The sequence below is a fragment of the Pteropus medius genome, unplaced genomic scaffold, assembly GCF_902729225.1.
Source record: "Pteropus medius unplaced genomic scaffold, Ma_sr-lr_union100, whole genome shotgun sequence".
NCBI lineage: Eukaryota > Metazoa > Chordata > Mammalia > Chiroptera > Pteropodidae > Pteropus > Pteropus medius.
Window position 1 is genome coordinate 1928020 of NW_024349798.1, and position 24812 is coordinate 1952831.

At 50.0% G+C, this 24812-nt stretch overlaps 1 protein-coding gene across 3 annotated transcripts in view; it reads left to right on the top strand.

Annotated features, from left to right (window-relative positions):
- Nucleotides 1-24812, top strand: part of GSG1L (GSG1 like) — a 182881-nt gene that overhangs the window by 50761 nt on the left and 107308 nt on the right. For all 3 annotated transcript variants that reach the window (XM_039884682.1, XM_039884680.1, XM_039884681.1), the window contains exon 2: nt 11623-11670. In XM_039884682.1, the coding sequence (XP_039740616.1) occupies nt 11623-11670 (48 nt within the window). The remainder of the gene's footprint in view (nt 1-11622; nt 11671-24812) is intronic.

The window sequence follows — 24812 nt, forward strand, 5'->3', positions numbered from 1 at the left end:
GGGTGGGAACTCCCAGTGATCTCTGTGTGGATTATCCGCTGTGGGATTTTGTAGAGGAAACACCCCATCCCAGGACGGGGTCCTTCCTGCCACTCACCAAGGTCCCAGGACTTCCGTTTTCTGAGGTGGCTTAAATTTTGAGCACACAGGTGTGCAAATGTGAGCAAGCAATGGTTAAGAGTATGGTCTGTGCTGGCGGACAGACCCTTGGTTGAATTTGTCTGCTACGTACACTAGCTGCCAGATCTTGGGCGATGTTTCTATTCTTCTGAACCACTCTTTCTTCAACTGTAGGATGAGGAAGATAATAATTGTGGTAGTGACCACTCTGCTTGACCACTCAATGTCCATGAGCTCCCTGCATTTCCCAGCTTCCTTTATCATTAGATTGGCCATGTAACTGGTGTGGCCAATGGGATACGAGTGGAAGCGATGTATGGCTGAGGCGCGTGAGTATACAGCGTGCCTTCCCCATACTTTCTCTCTCTTGTCTGTGATGCAGCTACATCATGGAAGGAGCCTGGGTTCCTGGGTCACCACATGGGTGGGAGTCATTTGGGAAAGAGCTGAGAAATAAGCCTTTAAAGTTCTGAGGTGTTTGTAACAGGAGCTAATGTTAACTACCCAAACGATTATAGTACTCCTCCTTTGAGAGTTATTGTGAAAAATTAAATGAGGGAGACAGAACTGAGAATAGTGCCTGGTCTATAGAAAATTTTCAATAAATATTAGGTGTGCGTATTAATTTATTCACTCAGCAAATATTTATTGAGCTCCTATTATGAGCCGGACATGTGCATTAAATGCACAGCTCATTTGCCATTTTATCATTGCATCCTGTAACAGTTATACAAAATCATATTTTTGATTTCAAATCGTATGGTGTACTCCACAGTAAAATAGAAAAGATCAGTCCTTCATTCCTTCAGTGTTTGCTTATCCCACCAACTATCATGCTGAATGGGGTCTGTGTGGTGGAATAAGTCACTTTCACTCTTAAATTGCTTGAATGCTGCTGAGACATGCACATGTAGGCAAATAGTTCAACCGCTAAGTGACGAGTGCCGTACAGAGGGATCTTTTCAAAGTGCTAGCATTGTCGCTAATTCTGCCTGGGGGAATCAGGGAAGGCTTCACAGAGGAGGGGGCTCTTGAGGTTAGCCTTGAAGGTCTGCGTAGGAATCGGGCAGGTGAGGAAGAGCATTTCAGGCAGAAGAACCATTACCTCATCATGAGGTCTTGTGTTTGACGAGATATGATGGGTGAGTACTTTGGTGGCCGGAGTCCAGGGTGTCTGTGGTAGGCAGAATATGTCCCCACTCCAATATGTCCACATCACAATCCCTGTAACCCATGAACATGCCACCTTAAAGGGCGAAAGGGACTTTTTCAGATGTGATTACATTAAGGATTTTGAGTTGGGGAGATTATTCGATTCTCCCAATGAGCCCCATCTAATCGCGTGAGTCCTTAACAGTGGAGATCCTTTCCCATTTGGAGTCAGAGGGGGTGCTGTGCCTGTGGAGAAGAGAGATTCAGCACAGCCAACTGTGCAGGTGGAAGAAGGGACTGCAAGTCAAGGAGTGCGGGCGGCCATGAGAAGCTAGAAAAGGCAGGGAGATTGGATCTTCCCTGGAGCCTCCACAAGGGAATCCAGTCCTGCCGACACCTCGATTTCAGCCCACTGAACACATGTTGAAATTCTGACCTACAGAACTATAAGATAAAAATTTTGTAATGTGTAAACCATTAAGCTTAGGGTAATTTGTTACAGCAGCAATTGAAAATAAATACAGTGTCTGATGGAGAATGTCAAGAAGCCACAGTGAACAGAAGTAGGAGTGGGTGGAGTCATTTAGATTTATTCTGTATGAGCCATGGGTCTTAAGCTTCAGTGGGGTACCCACTTTTTCACAGAATATTGATATTCTGCCTTCTGTATTAATGTTAGTTAATGTTAATATTCTGTTAGTTTTCTGAGAGCTGCCTTATTTGTTTTAATGGGTATGAGTTTTACATAAATTGAATGTTTATTTATTATTTAATTAGTGGAAATTTAGGTCTTTTCTAGTCTTTTGCTATTAAAATAACGCTGCGGTGAATTATCTTGACCTTGTGTTACTTTGTACACACGTGAGTATGTCTATAAGATAAATTCTAAGAAATGAAATTGTTGGGTCACAGAGAATATGCATCTCAGTGATTTAAATACATGTCTGAAGGCATGGTGATTCTGGTGAGAACTGAAATTAAGTAGAGGTTCCCCAACAGAGTTCAGATCTAGGCTCTATAGACATCCCTTGTCTGACAGCGTGGGGAGGCAGGGAGGCCAGGGGAGAGGCTGAGGCAATGGACCTCCAGAAATGAGTGTGTGTGTGTGTGTGTGTGTGTGTGTGTGTGTGTGTGTGGTGGAGAGGGATGAGAGATGTTTAGGATGGCATGGTGAGTGTAAGTTGATTTTCTTTCTTTTTTTAAATTAAAAAAGTGGTTTGTTTGTGTATTTGTTTGTTTGTTTGTTTGTTTTTATCAGCTTGGTAAACTCCTAAGACATGAGAGGCTCTTTCTCAGTAGTGTGGGGCCAGACAGTCATGTTGGGGTAGGGCTCCCTGAGGATGAGTGAGGCCCATGTGTTTGCATGTCAGGCCTGAATTCTAATCTCCCTTCTCTTGTGCCTGGTCGTTTTGATCCTGGGGAGATAACTACCTTTGTGATTTGCAGGGGAGGGGGAAGAGAACTACGTCATTGCATCCTGTAAGCAAAGTGTGTCCAGTAATAGACCCCGCCTGAGAAAGATGAGAACACTAGTGTTCATTCTGCCTCTGACCTCCTGATTTTTGATGTTCATATGATTTTTATAAAGTCAGGGTGTTGCAACCATAACATCTCCAATATTTTGAGTATTTACGTACTTAAAAGTACTTGATGCTTTTACTAGGAATTCTCCACTCGAGTTTATTTTGATTCTTCACCAGGTGAACTGGATTTCAATGTCAACTAGCTTTTTCGAGAATGGCTCGTGAATACTATATTCTCCAAGTGCTTTCGTGTCTGAGAATGCCTGCTTGTTGCCTTTGGAGTTGAATGCACAGCTCATTTGCCATTTTATCTCCCCGCAGCTTTCCCCAAGAAGAACGCTGTGCCTGCGTTCCTTCCATCCTTCTTCCTGAGGATGGGTTGGGTGCCAGCACTGGTTGGGCAGCCTGGTGGCCCCCCGAGCATGGGGACATTGTAGAAGGATCAGAGAGTGCCATAATTCAGAGCGAGAAACTTTGGCTGCCAATTTTAGGGCAGCTGAACAGAAGATAATCCCTCTCCCCTCCTATGTTTGGGATATTTGTTACTCTAAAAATATCCATGGCTGCTGTGTACAGCCACACAACTCCCGGGAATGTCATTCGTATAACCCATGATGTGAATGGTGCTCTGAGCGTTGTGCAGGGAGGCGGCCCTGTAAGCTCTTGGCCTGGAGTGGGCCTCGATGCCTAGGATTCCTTTATCCCAGTGTCCCAGCCTTCAGTCATTCTCACATCGCCTTCATAAATTTGTTATTACCCACATACCCCTGTTCTACTAGGATTTTTTTTTTTTTGCTCTATATTGGCTCACATTTTCCTTACATAAATGAATTTAAAGGGAAGTGTTTTATTACACTTGGTAATAGGAAAAACTGTAATAACTTGCCAGAAATAGAAGAAATATATACGTGTGTGTGTGTGTGTGTGTGTGTGTGTGTGTGTGTGTGTGTAAAGGCAAGCGCATTAAACAAAACAATGTCATCAATTTAGTTGACACTTTGCCTTCTCTCTCTGTTCTTTCTTTTCTCTCTCTCCTCCTCCCTCCCTTTCTCTCTCTCTCCCTCTCCTCTTTCTTTAAATAGAAGATTTGCAAGTCTTAGAGCAATGTCAAGGACAGGCTATCACTAAACTGAAATTTTCTCCTGGAAGTAATCTGAAGGATTGGAAGGGAATTGGGAAAGGAGACTCATTCCCCATGATGTGATTCAGTGTAATTTAGCACCACAGCCCCCATCACAAACCACCTGTAGGACATGTGAGGAAAGACCGGCCCAGTCTGATACCCCATTGGCTGCTTGAATCTCTTGGCACCACCTCCGTGTGGTGCCCCAAGCCTTTCTTACACTCTTTCACCGCTGGCAAGTTTAATGCCACCTTGGAGGCCCTTTTCCACAGTTGAACTCTCCTTTGGTTGTATCAGACAGGGTCTTGCTCCTGGGGCCCACTGGGGTTAGTTCTGTGCCCTGGAGTCAAGCGGAGTGAATCAGTGTCTTCCTACAAGTTCCATTCCTCCAAACATGACGAAAATAGGGGTTCTGGACTTAGAGCGTCCTGAGTGGAATCCTGCATCCACCACTTACTATCTCTGTGCTTTTGGGTAAGGTACTTAGGCTCCCTGGGCCTCAGTTTCTTCATCTGATAAATGGCAGCAGTAACAGTGCCTCTTTCATAGGGTCGTTATGGGGATTAGACAGGTTAGTGTGTATGGAGATTTAGAATGTGCCTGGCACGTAGTAAATGCTCGGTACGTGTTGGATGTTATTGTTTTGTGTAGCCAGGACTGTGGGGCCCTTGTTTTTCATACCTAATTCTGCATAAGAAGGCAGAGGACTCAGGTTCCACCTTCGGCTCAATTATCTGACTCATGACAAGAGCCTAAGGCCTGCCCCAAAGCCCTCCCCGGGTCTTGTTTTTCACATCTGGAGACTGAGAGTGGCAGGCTCCGTAGGCCCTAAGTTTCTCGTCCCATCTCTAGTCAAGGTGGATAACTCTGCGCCCAGGTGGGAGAGAGGGAACACCAGGACACAAGTGCTTGTGTGCCGTAATCTCCCCGCGTCAGCCACAGTGTGCCATGAGAAAACTGCCCAGAGCTCCTTCTCCCTTTAATTTTTCCTTTAAAATGTGCTTTTGGGGGATTGAGATAGGACAACACATGAAGGATTTGTAATAGTATCCAAAAAGGGTGGAAACGAGGCTGAGGTGGTGGGGAAAACCCGACTGGCTTTGCTTTAACAATCCAGCGTACGGATGACATTTAAAAAGCCCACAATATCTTCTTTAGCGAGATCCCTCGAAGGATGACGATGATAGTAATTGTGAACTTTCACTGAGTCCCGTCATGCACCAGCTACCTCACATGGAAGATTTCATTTGATCCTCAACTATGTATAAAGCAACACCAGCTGCTGAAACAAATAAACCATGAGATATCAGTGGATCAACAGTGACCATTTATTTCTTGCTCGTGTAATACTTGAGTGCAGACAGTCCTGGCGCATATGGGGTGGGGGGTGGGGTGACAGTTGCTCATGCAGACTAGGACGCAGTGGGCAAACAGCCTTAGTACAGGTGCCTCCGGGCCACAAGTATTTCTTTTAGAAGACCTCAGAATCCTCTGCATCTGGGTGAAAGAGGAAAAAGAAGGTACACCCACTGTGTAAAAGCCCTCCCCAGGAAGTGGCACACGTCACTCACACTCACAATTTAGAGGCAAGAACCAGTCACATGACTGTGCTGGGATGCAGGGGATGCTGGGAAATATCGTGCCTAGCTGGGCAGCCACTTCCCAGCCATGAACTCCACACTGCAGCAGGAGTAGAGCATTTTTTCTGGTGGGAAGCTGGCTGTTTCTGCCACATCTTATGTGGTGGAGATGACGATTCTACGCACTTTACAGATGAGGAAACTAAGACCCAGAGAGACTGGCCTGGGTTGCAGAGCTCGTAAGTGGTGCAGCTGGGGCTTGAACTCAAGACTGTGAGTTCAAAGCTCTTACATTTAAGCACTCTGGTGTTAATTTTAAATAGGCATTTAAATTCTTCCAGCTGTAAAATTTTGCAGAACAAATTCTTCCCTTTGGTTTACCCACAGTACCCCAAATGCCCAAGCAAGGTAAGTTTGGAGGCTCCAGTGACTGTCACGATGCCAGGCAGTTTTTGGTGTTTCATCCACTTGGACAAACGATTATCCCCAGAAAGTTAACCCACACTTTGGACTCCTGCCAGAAATCAAGGCATGGTACCATCTGTAAGAGATAAATAAATCAAAATATCATCAGCAGATAAGTGTGTGCCATCTGCTGCCCTGTCAGTTGAACTGGCAGAGGCCTCCGGAGAATTCCAAGGAAGCACTTGCCAAGGAAGGACCCCCCCCACACACACACACCCCTCGCCAGCCTGGATAGTGAGAGGAGAAGCTTCACGCAAGACCTGCTGGCAATTTCTTTGCTCCTTCCTCCCAGTGCTGAATTCCTTGAATCCAGCCAGCGAAGGTGGGTGAGCTTTCGCCCTTGCCAAACAGTACAAGTCATTTCTCATGGGCCACATTTGTTGGGGGCCAAGACCAGTTTTTCTCTGCCCTCCTAGCAAGTCGAAAGCAATGACTACAGAGAAAACTAGACACGTTGGGCTCTGTGGAATCTGGGTCTCAGAAGCAGAGTCAAACTCAGAACTAGCCTTGTTGGGTGCCGTCATCAGAGCATCTCAAAATGCAGTCACTTCCTGATGGCTGCTAATTTCTCCTGCCACATGTGGAGTCCTCTTTAGAGGTCATCTGAGATTTGCTTTAGTAAGCATGGATTTTTCTAGAACTTGCTTACTTTGCTAAGAGGCAGTATGGAGTAGTGGCCAAATGCACAGGCTCTGTGGTAGGCTGTTTCAGTTTGAATCCTGATTCACCACTGGCCGTGTGACCTTAGACAAGTTACTCAGTCTTTCCAGGCCTCGATTTTCTCATCTGTGAAGTGGGGGTGATAGTTTTTAAAGCACTTTTGGCCTGGCACAAATACATGCGAATATACATTAGCAAATATTATTCACTGGCTGGCTTTGTGAGGCCATTGTTACTACCTCTCTCTGTTGTCCCTGTGTCCCCCAGTCCCTCACCACAGGTCTCCCGATGTTCTCTCCCCACCCTATACTCCACAGAAACCTCGACAACACCATCTGGTGGGCATGAAATTGAGTCACGATCTTTAGACCCAGGATCTGGGGGCCTCGCCAAGGACACTGGGCTCCCTAGTGCCCTTCTCTCCTGCTGGCCGTCTTTCCGCTGACATCCAGACCTGGGCTCCTGCGTGTTTATGCCAAGGGTAACTTGGCGGACCTTTGGCGCTCCACACATTCTACCAGCCATGGGCATCTGCTTCTGGCCACCTCCCTGATACTGCCCATGGTCCTGCCCAGTTCCCTCCAGCTGCTCAGCCTGAGGGAGCACAGGTACAGCTTCCTGCTCCTGGCTTGGGAAGACATCCAGGCTTTCCTTGGGAGGAGGGCAACGTGTCTCTAACCCAGGATCCAGGGAAGGGATCAAAAATAGCTCTTATTTCTGGATCCAAGCACAGGGGGAGCATTTCCACATACTTGCTTCTGTTTCATCCTTTTTGCAAGCCTGGACAGCCAGATACCCAATGACTTCCACTTAGCAGGCGAGGAAAAGGCTCCGAGAGGTGATGCCACTCTCAGAGGTCATGTGGCTAGGAGGAGGCAGAAGAGGGATTTGAACTCATGTCTTGTGGCTTTGGAACCTAGACACCTCCACTGGCCTTAAGAGCATCCCCTTTCAAGAAGGACGTCTGAGAGCTGTGATGAATGACAGTGGGAGTGTGGGTGTCAGAATATCAAGCTGATCCCTTGCAGATGTTGCTTGACATAAATCCTGACTGAAGACATCTTGTTTCATACTCATCACCTCATTTAGCCTTCAAGCAGCCCCATGAGGCTGGAATGATCATCCTTTACTGGCAAAAGCCCCCAACCAAACAGAAACCATTGTTCGCCCACGGCGATGGCAGAGCGGGGATTTGAACTCAGGTCTGTGTGCAGCCAGAGCCCCACCCTGCCTGGCCCACTGTTGACCCTGGTGCACCATCCTCCCCTTGCCACCTCTACACACATGGGCTTCTTTCTCAAGTAGCCGGGCCTGGAGGAGGAAGCTCGGGGCGAGATTCCTGGAATCAGCCATGAGCGGTGAGCCAGAGCGGAGGCAACTGTGACCTGCTGGTTGTACCCGGGTTGGGTTCCTGGAAGCCTTGTCTCTGTGAGGGCCTGTGCCAGGTCCTTTGGTGGCGATATCCGTATGCCTGCTGGCAGGCTCAAGCTGCTGCGTCGAGGGCAATTTCTGAGCCACCTCTCCCCGCCTTCCCCCCTGCCCCCTTTAGCTTGGCCACCTCCCTCGCCCTTCCTCAAAGACAGTGGGTCGGAGGGGTCAGGGGTGGGGCAGGGCCTCTTGGGTTCTGTGTTTTATTCCCATGCTGTAAAAAGCCAACAACAACCCCAAAGGTGATGCTTACAGGGTCTAGGAATAAATGACCTTGCATTTGTCTTTTTGAGCAGGGAGCAAACCCTCTAGAAAGACATTTAGATACAGCTTCTGGGATTCGTTTCAAAATAACCCCATGGTGGTGGGAGCAGGAGCATAGATGAGACAAGGCTGGCTTTGGGGTGACAGTTATGGAGACTGAGAGTGGGGACATGGGGTTCTTCATACTCTGCTTTGGCAAAAGATGGAAACTTCCCATAATAAAATGTTTTAAAAAGGTATTTCGGAGACACTGTTTGTTTGCCTGAGTCTAAACAAGCTGGTCCGGCTGTGGACTGTCCCAGGTTTGTGCTTCGCTTCCGGGCAGGTCAGTCCCTTGAATGATAAGAGCTTTGGAGAAACACAGACCTGGGTCCAGATCCTCATTCTGCTTCTTCTGGGCTGTGTAACCTTGGGTGGGTCACTTTGCCTATGCAAACCTCAGTTTCCTCGTCTATACAATGGGAAAGGATACTGACCTCATACAATGTGATACGTGCCAAGTTCTCAGCATGGTGCTTGCCATAGACTCTCCTTGGGTTATCAGATCCTGGATCTTAGGCAACATGACAGGTTTTAGCTTCTACCTGCTGGTGGGGCCAAGCCAGAGGGGCCAAGCTGTGCCCAAGATAGAATGTGACAATATAGTGAGATACATTGCAAAAAAACGCCACTGGAATTTCAGAGCAAGGAGACATTTCAACCCGTCTGGTTAGCAGCAGGAAGACAGGCAGCAAGAGGGAGGGGCACTGGGGAGCCCTGTGTCCTTGGCTGGGTCTGGGGCAGGTGCAGGGTACTATGTTGCCGGCCTCGCACCCCGTCCATACGTCTGTGAATAGCTCCTTCACCCAGCAGTCTTCACTGAGCTGCTTCCAAGTGCCATCTGTTTCCTGCCAGGACCCTGACTGGTGCAGATGGCCTGATGTCAGTCCACACTCCTTTAGACAGGCTACACACCCTCTCCAGGCTGCCTCATCCCCGGAGGCTTGCCTTAGTCCTTGCTTGCTGTTGAGAGCTCTCGAGTTGGTCACCCTCGTGTTGGGGTTGCGTTCCCATCTGTCTGCCATCAGCATCAGGGCAAGGCACACCAGCGAGGACCCCGTAGAAAGGTTTCCCTTAGAGGTCGTGGTGGGTATGAATACGCCCTCTCACTCTTCCAGGCAAGGGCTGCCCATGTTGAGTGTTTACAACACCCCGACAGGTTCTGTGCCCATTTCACAGGCAAGGAAATCAAGGCACAGAAAGACTGGAGAGTCACGTGGCAGCAAGTGACAGAGCCAGGATTCCAACCCAGTTCTGCTGATTTCGTGGCCGCTCTGCTGTCCTGCCCCACAAATGCTCTTGCTTGATGGAGTGTCCAGTGCCATGATGGCCTGAGCTGTCATTTAAATGACCAGACTGGAGTGAGACTATCACCCTAACTGCATGTTGGAATCACCTGGGGAGCTTTTAAAATCCTACTGATGTGCAGGCCCCACAATGACCAACGAAACTGGGGTCCGTGTGGACGGGGCCCGGGCTGCCCAGGTCTGAGAACCGCTTAACTTGGATGGCCTTTAGGGTCCTTCCCGGCCATCAAGTTTCGTGGAAGGCGACGTGCTGAGCTCAGTGATCTAAGTGACGAGACTCACACTGAAGAGTGCTCAGCATTAGGGAGGAACGACCGAAGAGTGGAAGTTTTTTATAGGCATAAAGCTTGGGTAGAAGGCATTCACTCACTCACTCATTCATTCATTCACTATTCATTTATTTATATACTCCTTCAACAAATATTTATTGAGCACTCACTGTGTAGCAGGCACCGTTCTAGGTGCGAGGATCCAGCGGGAAGAGAGATGGGGAGTGTCAGGGGAGAGATGTTTGGAATAGTAAAAAATTTAGGCAAGACCTCCCTGAGAAGGCAACATTTGAGGGAAGTGATAAAGAAGAGGCGGGATAAGCCATTCAGCTCTCTGGGGGAAGGATGTTCTAGGTGGAAGTAGCAGCGTGTGCAAAGGCCCTGAGGCAGGGATGCGCCTGGCACATTTAAGGGTCAGCAAGGAGGCTAATGTGGCTGAAATGGAGAGAGCCAGGGGGACGATACTAGGAGATGAGGTCAGGGAGATGTTGGGGGGACAGATAATACAGGGCCTTGTAGGCCACACTGAGGACATAGGTTCTGAGTGGAGAAACGACATGATCTTAGGTGATAACAGGATCCTTTAGGCCACTGTACGGATAAGGGCAGAAACAGGGAGACCTGTGCGGAGGCCACCGCAACAATCCAGATGGGAGATAGTGGTGGCTGGACCAGTGGAGGCGATGAAGAATGGTCGGATTCTAGATACACTGCGAATCCGGAGCCGCAGGTCAGATGTGGAGATGTGAGAGGAAGAGGGAAATGAAGGCTTCGGCCTGTGCCCTGGGGGATGGAGTTGCCATTTCTTGGGCTGGGGGTGCACCGAGGACGTGGCGCCTGCCCTCATGGGGTGGGGCTCGCATGCGGGCCGTCCACCCCAAAAGCACACACACAGAAAGAGTCAGGGTGCCCTATAGGAGAGGGCCAAGGTGCCGTGAGAGCTTGCAATAGGGGACGTGTGTTCTGGCAGGAGGGGGCATGTGTAAAGTACTTGCTGGGAGTAGAGCCGGGACAAAGCTGAGAAGAGCTGTGGTGAAGACAGCAGAGAGCCAGTCCTGGAGTCCCACGTGAGACTGGCGTGCAGGAAGGCGTCCAGGAGGAGTTTGGTAGGAGTGTGCATGTGTGTGTGCGTGTCTGTCTTGTCTGTGTCTGTCGATGACAAGCTGGCTGTCTGCGTGCATTGGCTGTGTGTCAGTGGCTGTACATGTCTGTCTTGTAACGATGTCTGTCTTGATGTGTAGCTGTGTGTCGTGGCTGTCGTGCTTAGCTGTCGCGATGCTTGGCTGTAGCAGCCACATGTGTTTACTGTGATCAGAGCTGTGTGTTTTGAAAATATCCTTGTTTTCCATGGAGGATGGGTGGATTGGACAGAAACCCAGAGGGAGAGCCAAGGAGCCTAGCGCGTGGAAGGCTGTGGGCCTGGGCGGGGTGGAGGCCATGGACAGGGCCTGAGGGCTTTCGGGAGGTGAGAGTGACAGGAACGGATTGGACTGGGGGTGAGAGAGGGCGGCATCACAGGGCGCCATTCAGCCGTCCAAGTTCTGCGGGGACACTGCCTTTCCAGGAAAAAGGATTAGAGATTCTCAGGCCCTGCTCCCTGTTCGGCCACAGGGCTCATGGGACAGGAAGAGGTGAAAGCCTGACGTGCTCATTTCCTCTCATATTCTGAAAACCCTTCTCTTTTTTTCAAAGGTGAAAAATGTCGCAGCTTCATTGACCTGGCCCCAGCATCGGAGAAAGGTAAGCGTAGCCCTGCTCGGGGATGCAGTCCTCCCGTCTTTACATACTTCCATGCCCAGGTGGCCACCCGCAGCCCTGTGAGAGCTTCTCCTTCAGCAAACCTGGCCACGGCGCCCGGTAGCTGGAACCCTGTTGCAAAGGTCCAAGTCTCTTAGTGAAGTGGCAGAGGAAGGTCATCTTGCCCTCCCTGTCCAGTGGGACATTCCTGACAGTCATTACTGTCATTTCCGGGGCATACTGGGACTTTGTGGGAAGCAAGATGTGTGAAGGAGCTGGGCCAGGTAAGACCAGTATTAGGGGCATTGCTCTAGCTGTTGGATTTGACCTCCGGGGAAGGAAGCCAGATATCCCTTCTCTGTTGTCTCACAGGTGTGGGGAGGTCCTGCCTGACTGGACACTGCTGTGCAGAGAGGTCTCACTGGTGTGCAGGGCCTAACAGCAGATTCTGAGCCCACGGTGATGCTCAGAGCCACGCGAGGCAGTAGTAGGACGATCAGGAGCAGGCCGCAGCTTGTGAAGGGGCTAAGCAGTCAGGATTAGATTTAGATGTAAGTAATAGTGACTCATAGTGACTGGCTTCAACAGAGGAATTTATCTCCTTTTATAAAAGTTTGAAAGTAGGCAATCCAGGGCATCTCTGCTCCAAAGAAATTCTCAGGGATTCAGGCCCCTACTGCCCCTCTGTGTCATCCCTATGGTCTTTGTCTTCATGGTATAAGATGGCAGCAAGAGTTCCAGCTGTCACATCTGCATTCTAGGCAGCAGGATAGAGGCAGGGCACAGGAGGAAGGACAGAGCCTGCGTGTCCCCCACAACACTTGTCTCCTTAGCCAGAACTTGACCACTCAGCTGCAAGGGAGGCTGGGAAACGAGGTCTTTATCCTGGGCAACTGCGTGCTCAGCTAAAAGCCAGGGATTTTGTTATTAAGGAAGAACAGGACAATGGATACTGGAGGATGTGCTGCTACAGGACCGCAGGGCTGTGGCTGCCTCCCGACCCGCCTCCCCTCTGCCACCAAAGGGAACGGCTGCCAAGAGGGAATAGTATGGAGGTCTCTTTAAACAGTCTGGAGATAAGGAGCGGGCTCTGGTCCTGGGAGTCGGGGTGGGGCAACTGAGGCCGAAGTCATACGAACTGTCCCAACATTGTGTGTGGGGGGAATTCTTAAGTCTAGGATATGTGGCCACCCATGGGCCTGACGGGGGGCCGCTGCAGTGTCAGGAGGTTCAGGTACCTGGAGGGCTGCATCTCTGACCCCTCTCGTGTGTCATGGAGGCTGGTGACATTTCTGACTTGTGGACACCCCCTCTTTGGAGAGCTCCAGCCAAGTGCCAGCTGGTGAGCACAGGGACACATGACAGGGAACCCACCGGGCCCCCAGCTCTGGGCAGTGGGGACAGCCTCCTCTGTTCCCTCGGCTTCTCCAGAGATGAGTCTTCTTTAGTTACTCCTTGCGGCCACCCCTAAAGTCTTGGGCTAAGGGACTCGGGTGCCCAGCTTCCAGACTCAGGTCTCTAGAAAACACTGTGACTATGAATACTAATGAAAGGCTGGTATTTGTTGAGTAGTTGCTATGTACCAGGCACTTTACATGTTTTAACTGAGAAACCTTACAGCCTCTCACTCCACGAGACAGAGGAGGAAACTGAAGCATAAAGGCATTAAGCCTCTTGAGTCTTACGTCTCACAGGGGACAGAGCTCACACTCCATGCCCCTCCATGGTACTGCATCTTAGAAGCTGATACCCGGAGGCAGCCCTCGCGGATGCCTGGAGTTCCACGGTCAGCGCTGCTCCAAGCCTGGCTTCCAGGAAGCAGGGCCTGTGTGCGCACACATGTACACGTGTGTGCGTGCATGTGTCCAGTTGAGGGTGAGTGTATGCATTCACAAGCAGATGCTTCTGTAAGAATGTGTGCATATGTGTCTCGTGTGTGTGAATGCATTCATGCGGCGGGTGAGCATGTGTAAGCATGCGGGCATGTACACGTGTGCACGTGTGAGTGTGTGTGGATGCGGGGAGATGTGTGCATCCAGGTGTGAGCGTGCGTGAATGTGTGTATGCACGTGTGAGTGTGTATGGATGTGCGTACACACGTGTGTGTCCACGTACAGAGACGGGTGGGTCGCTGTGCCTCCCAGAAGCATCAGACCATTTTACCTGCTTCTTTGATGAGGACCAAAGGCTCCAGAGAGGCTGCATCTTTGTCTTTTACTGGCCTCATTATTTTACTTTCAGGGCTTGGTGGCCACGCCAAGGACCTTGTGGCTGTGTCTATAAAAATGTTTACAAGGAGACTGAGTGGGCTAGCTTTGCTGCCAAGTTGCAGAGTGATTTTGATGCAGTTGCTGCCTCTCAAGCATTTTATCCCCGCTTCGGGGTCTGTGGGGTTTGCTCATGGCAGCCCCCTGGCCCCTCCCCAGACCTCCTGGCCTGGCTCTCCCAGGGGTACCCGCACGAGTGTGGTGCTCACGGATCCCTCGGTTTGCTCACGGCGCCTTCACCGCACTGACTATTTCCCCGGGCGAGGAAGCCGAGCTGCAGCGACGAGTGACTTGTTCCGGCCCACACAGGAAGCCTGGGTGTGCTCTCCCCCAAAGAACATTCTTCCCCCACATCCTCACCCCTGAGCCGGCTCCCTCCGTCACTTCCCTCCTTGTCTACAAAATGTGATAGTCATGGCACAAAACACGAACTGGCTTCGTGCAATGCTGCCCATGTGCCAACTACCATTCTGAGAACTCTGTACACACTGGCTCACTTAATCCCCATCTTACAGACGAGGAAACTAAGGCAAAGAGAGCGCGCTACCACACCTAGGCCTGACCACAGGCCTCAAGGATGATGAGCAGCTGGTTGTGTGGGAACTGGTCCAGCTGTATTTCTGTGTGTGTGTGTGTGTGTGTGTGTGTGCTTGTGTGTGTGTGTGTGTGTGTGTGTGAGACTCACCAATTTGTTCGTCAAAGTCTCCCCTGGTCATGGGTCATTGTCATCCAAAAGTGACCTATATTTATTTCTCTAATAGTGACCAAACTATCTGGGTAAGGTAACACACATTCATTACCTTGTCAGACCCCAGTTGAGCGCTGTCTGAGTGCCAGCCATTTTACACATACCTTTCGATTCCACAAATATTTCATGAGCATCTACTATGTGGCAAGCTCAGGACTGAGCACTGGGGAGCAAGGTGAAAGGCCTGCCCTACAGGAGCGGGAGAGAGTTAGATAAACAGGGTCCAACGTGGCGGAAGAACTCTAGCTATGAGTAAAGGATGCGCCCTCCACTGGACAGGGATTGAGGTAAGATGATCATACCTCAGACCCCTGTGCAGGGTCCATGAACATGTTTGGGTTTCCTCTATTCATTACATTAACAGGACTCTCCAATAAAGATTTATACCAAGTCATTTGTCAAGGTGTGAGGTGAGGAAAGTTTCCAGTTCACAAGCTGCATGTGGGATGTACCCTCTCAGGTAGATGGGCCTTCACTGTGAGTGAGTGAGTGAGTGAATGAATGAATGAATGAACAAATGAAAGAACTGAGCCTCTCGTGATTCGGATTTGCTGTCAGACCTCCTACTTGCAAGTCTTCAGTGCCCATCGACACACACAGTGGAGACCATATGGCTCCGGGAATGAACCATGTACAACTGCTCCCAGCAGCAAGGGTGTTGAGCAGAAGAAGCTGGATTCAAAAGAATATGTGCTGTATGATTCCATTTCTATAAAACTGGAAAATAGGCAAAACGAATCTCTACTGTTAGGAGTCAGGGAGAATCTGCCCTTGAAGAGCAGGTGTGACAGAATGGGGAGCGTGCAGAGGACTCTGGCAGTTGGTGACGATCTGTTCCTTAATCTGGGTGCTGGTTACACGGCTGTGCTCAGTTTATGCAAGTTCATCAGGCTGCACACTTGCGATGCACGCGCTTCTCTAAATATAAGAGATACTTCAATAAAAAGTAAAACGAAAATTTCCCACGCTGAATTCTAAATCATCTTTCTAAAATGAAAATCCAACTACATCCCGCTTAGTACCTTTTCATGGCTCCCAACTCACAGAGGACATTTTAACATGGCAGTCAAGGCCCTCCACAGTCTACTGATTGCCTTTTTCACTCTACCTTCTACAATCTGTGTCATGGACCTTGAGCACCAGCCCTGTCTCCCTACTTGCGTACAGTTCCCCCACACTCTTCATTATCGTTCGTGCTTCTGTGCCTCTGCATAAGCTGTTTCCTCTGTCTGAAGTGCCTTTACCACCTGTTTGCCTTTCAAACTTCTATTTATCCTTCAAAACCCAATTTCCACATGCCCTCTTCTGAAGCGCCATCCTGAACCCCAGGGGTACCCACAGTGACTGGTCCTACTAGCACCCATCTCACACTGCATCTCCGCCACCAGACTGGACACTCCCTGAGGACAGGCACTGGATCTGGTCCTGCCTATGGCTCCCTTGCCCCAGTTGGGGTTGGTGACACAACAAGAATTTTGTAAAGGTTTGTTGAATGAATGAAGTAACGAAGGAAGGAACGGGGGCCGTGTTACAGACACTGGGTGGCCTACCTGGGCTTGGAAACCTGGATCCTGACTCCAGAAGTCATGGTCTCCTCTGGCACACCTGGGCTGAGCTGTGTTTTAAGTCATCTCTGCTCCCTGGCCCTGCTTCCCAGCGAGCTGGGATTTCTGGCAGCCACCAGCTGGCAATTTTTGTGAAACAATCTCCAAAGCTTGTAGGTTTCATCTGTTTAATATTTCAGGGATGTATAACAATGTGGTGGCTCCATGGCCACAATCCTGGGTCTTGCCTGAGTCATTTCTCACTTCAGTTCCTATAATAGTCTCTTGTTGGTTCCCTCAACCTCTCTGTTCTTCGTCTGAAATCGATTTACAATTCTGCTACTCACTTAATTTATTTAGTGCATTTTATTGATTTATGTCACAGAACTAAAATGTACATAGATCAGAACATGCTGAGCAGGGCAGGGAGAAGGGAACTGACTTCCACAGCTGCCCAGACTCCGACATGGGAGCTACGAATCGGTCAGCCTGCTCTCTGCAACCTGCATGTGCCAGGTGGCTGGTGCATCCTTGTGCGTGTGCATTATCCTGGGTGATCTTTCCACCCCTGGCTGCCTGGGGAACCCTCTGTCAGCCCTCACGAGCCAATCCAAAGGTCCTGCCTCTGCAAAGTCCTCCCTCGCCTTGCAGACTGAGTCAGTTACTCCGGCTCTGTGCTCCCAAGTCTCCAAGTACATATCTGTGGTCTAAGGTCTGACAAAATGGGAGCTCTGATTTCTTCATCCCAATGAGGTGGACACTTTAGGACACAAAGGCAGGAGGACTGGCCAAAATGGTTCATATATCATTGTTCCTGCTCACCGGCCATTCTCAGACAAAACTGAGAGGATTCTTGCAGCCCTCTGGCCGAGGGTGGGCAGTATCCATAATTCAAATGGCCCCGGCCCATGTGTGGAGGTGGCAGAGCTCTGGGATCCTTGTACGAAGGAGATCATTTCCTTGGCCAGTCTCAACACACTCACAACACAGGCCACCTCACCTGGTGCCATTTAATTCTTGGAGGCAGGGTAGACAACAGCCTTGCTTTCAGGAATGGGCTGCAGTGACCTCTGGCCACCTCGCCTCAGGCCAGTGGTCAGCATCTTCCTGCCAGGCTGTGTGCCAGGAGCTGGGACAGTGAGGAGAAGCACCCACAGCTCTTCCTCTTGTGGAGCCTTCTAGTGGCGGGGACAGACAAGGAGGAAGAGAGTTGCCTCTGTGAATCAGGAGCCCAGACGAGGTGGACAGAGGGCTGTGGAAGGAATGATAACGACCTGGCAAGGCTGTGCAGAGGTGTGCCATGTGGGGAGGGTCCTGAAGGAGGCGTGGCACTCCTTCTCATGCATGAGGGACTCCTGGGGAGATCATTTCTGGAGCATGAATGGCATGTACAAAGAGTGAGACCCGGTGTCCTCCGTGCCGAGTACAGGGCAGATGTGCAATAGACATTTGTTGAATGACCGAAGAGTAGAAGGTAGAGCCCAGAGAGGTTCAGTGCCTTGCTCAAGGTCACACGGCAAGTTTAGGTTCGATCAGGCTCCAGGCTCCTAAAGTCTTTTAAGCAGCACCCACCCACCCTGCCAATTCCACCTGTCCTGTCGCATCCCACGCTTCCTTCCCACTCTCCCTCCAGCCTCATCTTCCCTAGCATCGCACGTGGTCCTCCCACCTCTCTCATTCTGAAGTGCTGGTTCTGCCACTTTCTGTTCTGAAATTCTGGATTTCTCTAATTATGTGCTCTTACTAAAGGTGATTAAACCCCTCTGTGTGGTGGAAGACTGTTCCTGGAGATCACAACGTCTAATAATTGCTTTAGTCGCTCTAATTCCAATTATTCAAGATTATCTTTCCAAGCAATTAGGTGTCTGGGTACTCTCACCTGCTTACTCTGCGAGCGTCGCATCAACCCCAAATGGTGACCAGCTTTCAGGTTTCATAATTGGAAACAGTTTCTCTACGGCGAGGAGGCTGCTAAGTATAAATAGTGGTAATTTAAATTTCTAAATAACTACGGTCTTATCATACTTTGGTGTGAGAAGTTACCTTGGACGCTTAAATCTAGCCCTTTGCCCATCTGAGCGGAGGTTCAGCAGCGGTGGGGGAGTAGGGTTTGCTCAGCTGCTCTGGCTCTGAGGAATTCGAAGATGGCTTCTTTCTACATCCTGAGAAAGTCTTTCCATAGGCTGGTTCCTCCTGGGTCTCTCCCCAGGACTCTTCCACGGCCCAGGCCCTGCATTCACAAAGAGCCTTCACTTCAGACATGTGACGATTCCTTCAAGTGAAGTCAGATGTACAGCTGCAGATCAGGGCCACCGCGTGATTATGCAGGTGACTCGAGATCACAATCACACCGTGGCCTCTGAGAACGGCATAGGGTCAGGCCGTGCACATCCTGCACCCAGGGGTGTACAGAGGGGGTTAAAAGAGGACAACAGCCATCATACCAGCCTACGCCTACGCCTCGTTGTAGAACCACGTGCCTGAGATGAGCTGGGAATTTGTAACCCTATTTTGTCATGTTTCTTTGTTTTAATCGATATCATTTCATTGGTATAATTTACAAATGGTGAAACGCACAGGTTTTAAATGTACAGTTCAGTGAGTTTCAGGAAATGTATCCATCCATGTAACTGGTACTCCTGTCAAGATATAGAACCAGGGCCAGCTTCATGGGCATGCCACACTGGGTCCCATGCATGGAAGGGCCCTGCATCCTCATCGTCCACTGCCTTCCCAGTTCCGGCTGTGCCCTGCTCACACCCCTTGTCCGTGTTGTATTCACTTACTGTTTCTCCTTATACTGATTCACTTAGAAAGTCTAATTATTTTAGCCTCATTCTGAGCAGTGATATCTGTCAACTCATAGTTTTAGTGTGCCAGGTTATTTTTCTATTATTATTACTCTAAATTAATATTATTTAATTATTACTAAATAAATAACAATAACAACACCCCAAACTTAATTCTGTTTTGCCAACGTGCTAGAGCCAGCTGATCCCTCCAACAACTTGATGGGGTTTGTGCTGTTGCGACGCCATGTTGTAGATGGGGAAACTGAGGCCCAGGGAGGTTGAGTCAACTTGCTCAAGACCATGTGGAGTGTGAATGACAGAGCTGGTTTGGAACCTGGGCAGGTGAGGTGCAAGGTCCTTGTGTTTACTAGTCCACTTACTGCCTCAAAATAGCTATTAAAATAGAAAAGAATCCCAAAGTGAGCTGTACCTGGGGAAGGAATGAGATCTAGTGGAAGGAAGGGAGAGGTAAGTGCTGGCCTGGCAGGGTGAGGCGGAAGAAAGGGCTGTCAGGCCCGGTGGGACGGCCCTTGTGGGTCTCCGAGGCCCTCACAACCTCACGCACCTTCCTCTGCTTCCTTCCTGTTACACTTCCGGTTCCAAGATGAGAGTCGAACCCTCATGCCCAGCCTGTGAGGTTGGAACCCTCATTTGCTCCATTTTACAGATCAGAAAACTGAGGCCCCAAGAAAATACCATTCATGACTGCCATGGACTGAGCGTAGTGAACATGCCTACTGTATACCAGTCTCTAAGAAATGGGCCCCCTCAGAGGCAGCCTCCCTCAGCCCAGCTCCAGCAATCCAGGGAGCACTTGTGGAGCACCGGCTGCATACCGGTCCCTTTCAGGCACATTATCCCACTTACCTTCCAAAAGCCTGCAAAGCCGGTGTTATTATTATCATCCCCTTTTTTTTTAGGTCAGGAGGCTGAGACTCAGACAGACTAAGAAACGTCCTCCAGGTCCCAGTGGTGGCAGAGCTGGGATTAAACACAGCATTCTGAGCGCAGTTAACGCACAGCCCGGCTCCGCCTTCCCAGCTGGGGGACCTGGCGCATGCGGCCTGCCCTCTTTAAGGCTCGCTTTCATCATCTGTGAAAGGGGATCATAACATCCACTTATGGATTCTTCTGAATCAGATGAAATGATCCGTGTGGGGGGCAGAGGTTCAGCAGTGGTGGGGGAGTAGGGTTTGCTCAGCTGCCAGAGGTCCGGCTCGGTCAGCTCCAGCTTGAATGTTCCCTTGTATTTCCCATCTCCTCAGTCTGGCCCAGCCACCTAGAAAGCTAACTTGGAAAATAACTCAATTAGTGTTTATTTCTACTCGACTAACGGTCAACTAACCTTTATCGACTAATGCATAGCATGCCATTCACTGCTAGATACCGCCACACCCCTTGTTCGCTTAATTTTTTTTGACGGCTCTTTGGAGTAGATGCTGTTATCTCTGGTTGACACCAAAGGAAACAGACTTAGAGAAGTTGGGCTGCTTGCCTGTGGTCACACAGCAAAGTCCCACGCTACTTCTGCCACACCTCACAGGTCTTTCCACCCTGCCTGGTGCCTCCTCGCCCCTCTTCTGCTTCTCAGGCCCAAGAAGTTCTTGGCTTCGCTTTGCGGTGTGTTCTGACCCAGCCAGGCAGCCCCATTGGCTCACAGCTGCCAGGGGCTGAGCAGAGGGAGGCGGCAGCTGAGGTTTCCTGCGGCTGCTCCTGCTCCCTGCACCCTCTGCTCCTCACGCGTCCCATCTGCCAGCTCCTGCAGCCTCATTACTTGCAGCCATCTGCCGGGCTCGCTGGAGGCTCTGCGAAGTCTGGGATATAACACAGAACCCCCCAGACACGCTGCCTCCAGCCTGCGTGAAGAGCAGAGGAACTCAATCCCCCGATCGAGCCCAAGATCATCCCATGCCTAGAAACCACCAGGAGCTACAAACTCGAGAGAGAGGCCCTTTCAAAACACTGCTCCTGGAGGGCTGAAGCCCCCCACCCCAATTTGCCGCCCAGGCACTGCCTCCTGTAGGCTTGGCACCAGTCCCTGGAGCCAGCCTGACTCCCACAGGACTTGGCTTTGCTTAGGCTTTTGCCTGGCATTTCATTTTGAGTTTAAAACCTGTGTCTCTAGGCAGGGATGCCTTGGCCTCTGCTTGTCTTCAGAATCTCTGGGCTCTTGGGCTTTTGGGCTTCTGATTTTCAGCACGTGTTTTACAAAAAAGGCAGAGAAAGGCCCGACCTGGAGGGTGGTGGTGATGCTTCTGGAGACAAGTGGTTTTTCCGAAGCTGATGTCTGTCTGCTTTGTCTCATCACGTGTTCCCTTCCCTGGTGTGTCACCGGTGGAGAGGGCAGAGGCCACTGGTTTTATTCATTAATTTTCATTAAAAAAAAAATCTTTTTTTTGGTAACAGCTTTATTGAGATATAATTCACTTACACACAATTTGCCCACTTAACATGTACAGTTCAGCGCTTTCTAGAATATTCATAGTTACGCAACCATAACCACTACCAGTCATGGAGCATTTTTTGTCACCCCAAAGAGAAACCCTATTTCCTTTAGCCACCATTCCTCAATCTTCTACACCCCACAGACCTAAACAACCACCAGTCTCCTTTCTGTCTCCGTAGATTTGCCAATTCTGGACACGTGTAAATGGAATCATATAATATAAGGACTTTTGTTATTGGCTCCTTTCACTTAGCACAATGTTTTCAAGGTTCCTCCTTATTGCAGCATTTATCAGTACTTCATTGCTTTTTATTGCCGAATAATATTTCACTGTGTGGATGTACCACATTAAACCTTTTAAAACTAAGAAATATCAGACAATTCAGCAAAGTGCATAAAATATAAATATACAGCTTAACGAGTTATTGTAAAGCCAAAACTACCACCACTGAGATCAAGAAAGGCATTGTTGCTGGCCTCCTGTGTACCCCTTCCTGAGAGTTACCAACCGCTGTTCCCAAGGGAGAGCAATCACTGCCTTGCTTACATGTACAGCAGGGCCCTTTGCCTCTTCTTGTAAATAAAGTTTTATTGGGACACAGCCCCACCCCATTTCCTTATGTACATCCATGGCTGCTTTCCTGCTCCAATGGCAGAGTTGAGTGGTTGTAACAGAGACTGTACAACCCACAAAAAGGAAGACATTTCTTCTGTGACTTTTTACAGAAAAGGTTGGCTGACCCTGCTTCCTAGTTTATCACCACGTATGTAAACCTACACCCCATAGATGTCCTTGATTTTGAGCTCTGCATAAATGTGATCATACGGTGCACTGCTATAACAGAACACCACAGACGGGGTGGCTTATAAACAGCGGGAATTTATTTCTCGCAGTTCTGGAACCTGGGAAGTCTGAGGTCAAGGAGCTGGCAGATTTGGTGTCAGAGGCCACTGGCTGTCTTCTCACTGTGTCCTCCCAGGGCAGAAGGAGTGAGGAAGCCCCCTGGGATCTCTTTCATCAGGTCACTAATCTCATTCATGAGGGCTCCATCTCCATGACCTAATCACCCCCAATGCCCACCCCCAATACCAACATATCGGGAGTTAGAATTGCAACATAAGGAGCAGGGGGGGGTGGGGTGGAGGTGGGGGAGGTATGGGGGGTGGCGGGCGGGCACAAACATTCAGTCTGTAACAATCATGTAGCAGCAATTTGTTTATTTCCATTATGGCCCATTTGTTTGAGGTTGATGTGGACACGTTCATTTGCTCCTGCACTGTGCTGAGTGCGGGATAACTCTTGCATTTTGTCTCTCTCCTTGTCTCTCCTTGGTAGATAAGGGGATTCTCCTCTCTGCTTTAACATTTCCTGGCCTGTTACTCTCTACCTTACAGGACAGCGTGTAGTGTGTGTGTGTGTGTGTGTGTCTGTGTGTGCGTGTGCGCGCGTGTGAGAGTCTGCCTGTCTGCTGGGGAGGGCACATGGGCCCACTTCAGTGATCCACTACAGCATCTGTGCTTTCTTTGCTTCCCTTGTGTCAGTCACACTAGCTGCTATAACAGAAACTCCCAAATCTCAGTGGCTTTCCGTGACAAAAGCTGGTCTGCTCACGTGAGGTCCAATGCAGCCCCTTCCACGTGGTCATCGGAGGTTCAGGCTCCTTCCCTTGCAGGACGTCCGAGTCTTCTCCGGTCAGCCAGCAGTTGGGGAAGGAGAGTAGAGGATGATGTGGGAGGTCCCTATGGGCCAGGCTCGCTTCACTTCCTGTGGCCAGAACTCAGTCATGTGGCTGCACGGGGAAGTGTAATTTACCTGTGTGCCCATGAGGAAAAGGAAATGGGCTTTGGTAACACAGGGATGTCCCTGCCACGCCCTTTGACTTCCCTTCCTCTGTCCCACAGCCTTATTCAGCATGCACGTGGGGGAGAGAAGGCCGGAGAGGGAAGGTAGCCCAGACTTTCTTCTCCTCTAAATATATTATTTACAGAAAACTGTGGAGTTTGAACTTAAAAGTGCAGACCTATGCAACTTGAAAGCCTAGTTTTTGTGGCCGAGAGCTGGCCCCACTTTCCACTATGTCACCCCTCCCCTGCAACAACGCATACAGATGTTGAGGGACAAAGGGTTCAGGAAGGCTGAACCAAGGTCTCAAAATACTAGCCAGCTACAGTTAACACAAGAATCTGGCTGGGCGTCTGTCACCCTTTAGTCTGTAGATTCTAGTTTCTTGTTCTTTTTGAAATCAGAACGCTGTCACCTGTATTCCGGGGCTTGATTCCTCAGCAGGTCCCCAGGATTCCCCTTGGCACACCAGCTAAGGGCCTGCCGATTCCAAGTGGAGGGGCCCAGCGATCTAGGCTGTTCGTTTGTGCCCCGAGGCTGGAACAGATCCAGAAAGCACAGAACCTGGCTTCCGTGTGGAGTTTGGCTCCGCCTTGCTGGTGCTCACTCCGCCCATTTCACTTTAAATGACCCTCTTTCTTGCCAGAGAAGTCAGGAACAAAGCAGAATTTGGGGAGTTCTGCTCACTTGCTGTCATGCCTTTGACCTTGTACCTTTGGCTCTGAGTGGCCCATCCGTCCCCACCTTGTCGCTCTGTTCTGAACAGCCCTTTTCTGCTCTCCCCAGCAGTGTTCTCCATCTCAGGCCCTGGTGGCGGGCGCTTGCACCCTGACGGGATCCTGATGGCCTTTGCCACTCTCTAGCGCCCACTCCGACATCCGGCCTGCACAGCCTTCCGCATCTCCTTCCCTGTCCGGTGTCTGCTCCCACCCCCGCCAAGACTCCAGCCAGCGTGTCGAGGCATGCTCGCCTCGAGGTAGCCTTTGGGGAGAGCGGAATTTTGGACTGTTGGGAGGTCAGTGGTCATCCTGTGTGACCCTCTGTCCTTTCGTGAGACCATGTCCTTTTTTGTTTGGTGGAGTCTGCAACAGGCCCACCTTTCACCCCGAGCTCGTCGTCCTAGTGAGGCACACCAGGCAGTGACTTGGAGAGTGCGTCCTGAATGCTTGGCACCATCGCTGGAAGAAGAAAGATTGGGCACAAGGGCTAGAAGCCCACTCGGACTACGATAACTAAGGGGCTGTGAGAGGACAGCCCCACGGGGCCCAGATGAGAGTGTTAGAAGACCAGATCCCGGAACGCTGGGCGGGGACTGAGCTTCAGGGGTCTTCGATCTATTCCTCAGCACTTCTGCTTCTTTCTTTCTTGTGGTGACCGCTACATGATGACCATAGCCCCATGGTAGTCTACCAACCCTCCAGGAGTTAATCGAGTCTCTAGATCCCATTTTCAAAAACCCAAAGAGAAAGAATCTGATTGGTCCAGCTTGGAGCTGGGAGCAACTT